This window comes from Charadrius vociferus, unplaced genomic scaffold (assembly GCF_000708025.1).
Source record: "Charadrius vociferus isolate BGI_N301 unplaced genomic scaffold, ASM70802v2 scaffold62, whole genome shotgun sequence".
In the NCBI taxonomy this organism is placed as follows: Eukaryota; Metazoa; Chordata; class Aves; order Charadriiformes; family Charadriidae; genus Charadrius; species Charadrius vociferus.
Window position 1 is genome coordinate 4,049,062 of NW_009647419.1, and position 2,412 is coordinate 4,051,473.

At 62.8% G+C, this 2,412-nt stretch overlaps 1 protein-coding gene across 1 annotated transcript in view; it reads right to left on the minus strand.

The window, feature by feature from the left end:
- The window catches only part of NFKBIE (nuclear factor of kappa light polypeptide gene enhancer in B-cells inhibitor, epsilon), a 5,316-nt gene that overhangs the window by 2,130 nt on the left and 774 nt on the right, over positions 1-2,412 (minus strand). Inside the window, exons 2-3 of the mRNA XM_009880455.1 lie at positions 844-946; positions 56-287 (exon numbers count right to left, since the gene is read on the minus strand). Of these exons, the coding sequence (XP_009878757.1) occupies positions 56-287; positions 844-946 (335 nt within the window). The remainder of the gene's footprint in view (positions 1-55; positions 288-843; positions 947-2,412) is intronic.

Below are 2,412 nucleotides of genomic sequence, written 5' to 3' on the forward strand. Positions count from 1 at the left end.
CGTTTCCGCCCCAAACCGGCCAGCGGCTCCGCGCCAGGCTGCCCCCAGGTCTCACCTTGCCAGTTCTGGAGCTGCAGGTCCTGGTGGTGTTCCTGGGGTTGCCCGGTACCCTCTGGCAGGGCTGAGCACTGCAGCAGCTGCTGGGCGCACTGCAGGCGCTGCTGCTCGCAAGCAAGGTGCAGCGGGGTGTTGCCGTTGCGGTCCTGCAGCCCGGGATTCACTCCCTTGTGGATCAGCGCCTGGATCACGCTGGGCTGCTCCAGGTACACGGCGAGGTGGAGCGGGGTCTAGAGAGTAGGTGGGGACAGGAATTAGGAAAGCTGGGGGCGGGGGTGGGGGATGCCCCGCAGGACACCAAGCGTGATAAGCTATGCCACCCCACGGGAGCCAGCCCGGCAGCACGGGCCGGCTGCTGCGCAAGAGCCTGTCCCTGTCTCAGGGTTAAGCACGGCTGACACCGGGGGGATGCAAACAGCTTGCTGCCCATCCCCACCTCAGCTCAAGGATCGCCTGTGGGGGCAGATGTCACTCTCCCAGGTTATCTACCCTGCCACATTTAAGCTGTGCCTGCTCCACCCTCTGGGGCTGCCTGCGACATCCTGGGGCCTCGTAAAGGACCCCTTCACCCTGTGGTGCTGGGAGCTGTCACAGCTCTCTCCCAGAGTACCTCCCACACCCTTCTTCCCCTCTCTGAAAAGGGGCTCCTCACATGGGACCTTCACCACACTCTGGAGGAAGCTGTGGGGGGGTCCTGGGGAGAGGGCAGATGGATTGGGCATCTACCCAGGGAGCAGCCTGCGGCACCTGCCTTCCTCCCATCTTCTCCCTATCACATTTGCATACCTGGAAAAGATCATTTTGGATCTCCAGCACCTCCCTGGGCAGCTGAGCGATGCAGCAGAGTGCCACAGCTGGGACGCAGTGGATAATGGCCAAGTGAACCAATCTACAGAGGGGATAAAGGGAACAGGGGAGGGAAATAAAACAAAAAATGAGTCCTGAGTGCCATGCTGAGGAGCAGAGATCCTCCACCGCATGGAGGAATAACCTCCCCACCTTTCCCATCCCCCTTCCTTCCCACCAGCTCAGAGCTCCTCCATCCTGCCCTCTCCCCAAAGCAGCTCAGCAGCAGCGCAAGGCAGGAACATGGCTCCCCAGGGCAGTCTTTCACCCTGATCACCACAGGGAATGGACTCTTCTGTCCCCGCTAAGCACTGCAGGGTCCTCCCTCAGACCTCACAGCACGCATGGGGCTTGGACCAGGCAGTGCCCAAAGCCAGGCCTCCATCTGGGGCAGGTCCGAAGAGCCTGGGATGCGTTTTGCAGAGCTCAAGGGTTGGGTTTGGTGGCTGCGGATGGACGTCTGGGCTCTGGCAGCTGCGCGGGGAATCCCAGCTCCCCGCTGCTGGCTGCGCACTGCACTTCTGCTTTCCCCTCCACAAAGGCAGGCAGCCAAAGCCGGGCAGGAGCCCGGCACCGGTCCAAGATCACCTGCGCGGCACAGTCCCCATGCCAGCAGGTCTGCCGGCCCGCACCGATTTCCTCTTCTCTCCCCCACATCCTTCCCTTTTGGCACAGCCATGGCAGGGCTGGCATGCAGCCCAGCACAGAGGGACACCAGAGGTGTGGCCATCGGAGCTTGGTGGCCAGCAGGGAGCCCACATCCTCAGGACTGTGGCCCCCACGGCCACGGGGTGGCTGGGCAGCCTGGAGTCCCCCAGCCCAAAGGAGAGGTTTTATTTCCAGCCGAGTATGATGCTGGCCCCTGGCGCAGTCAGAACAGAAGTGAGAGCGTGACGGAGGCAGAGCTGCGAGGGAATTTCCAGTCCCCTCCGCTGACCTGCTGTGCTCCCCGGCACCCCTGCACAGAGGGACCGGTCCCCCACCACAGGGCAGCCCCCTCGGGCCAGCCCTGGCCACGGCAGGCAGCAGCAAGGAGCAGGCAGCAGCTCCTGCTCTGCAGAGCATGGCAGGCATGAACCGAGCCTCCTGCCACCTCCTCACCACCGTGTTGGGGCCTCTGAGTGGCTTTCATCTTCGGCAGCAACCAGCTCCGAACCAAAGGCCAGACTCTAAGTGAGCTCCTGCCACCCATGCCGCTTGGCAGAGGTGGGCAGGGGCAAGGGATGGAGGGTGAGAGCTGTGTCAGCTCCGGAAAGACAACCTGCTCACTGGACAGTCCAACTTCAGGATGTCACCTGCAATGTAGGGGATGGACAGCATCCCTCCACAGGCGAGAAGGCAGGACCTGGCCCTAAAGCATTGCAGCAAAATAGTGGGGCTGGGGCTGTCTTCTCACCACCTGCAGTGGGGACGTGGGTGTGCTAAGGAGCCCAGAGGCCAGTCCCCAAAATGTCCTTTATCCACCTCCTCCCAAGCGCTGCCCGAGGGTTGAGCCAGCACCTGGCACAC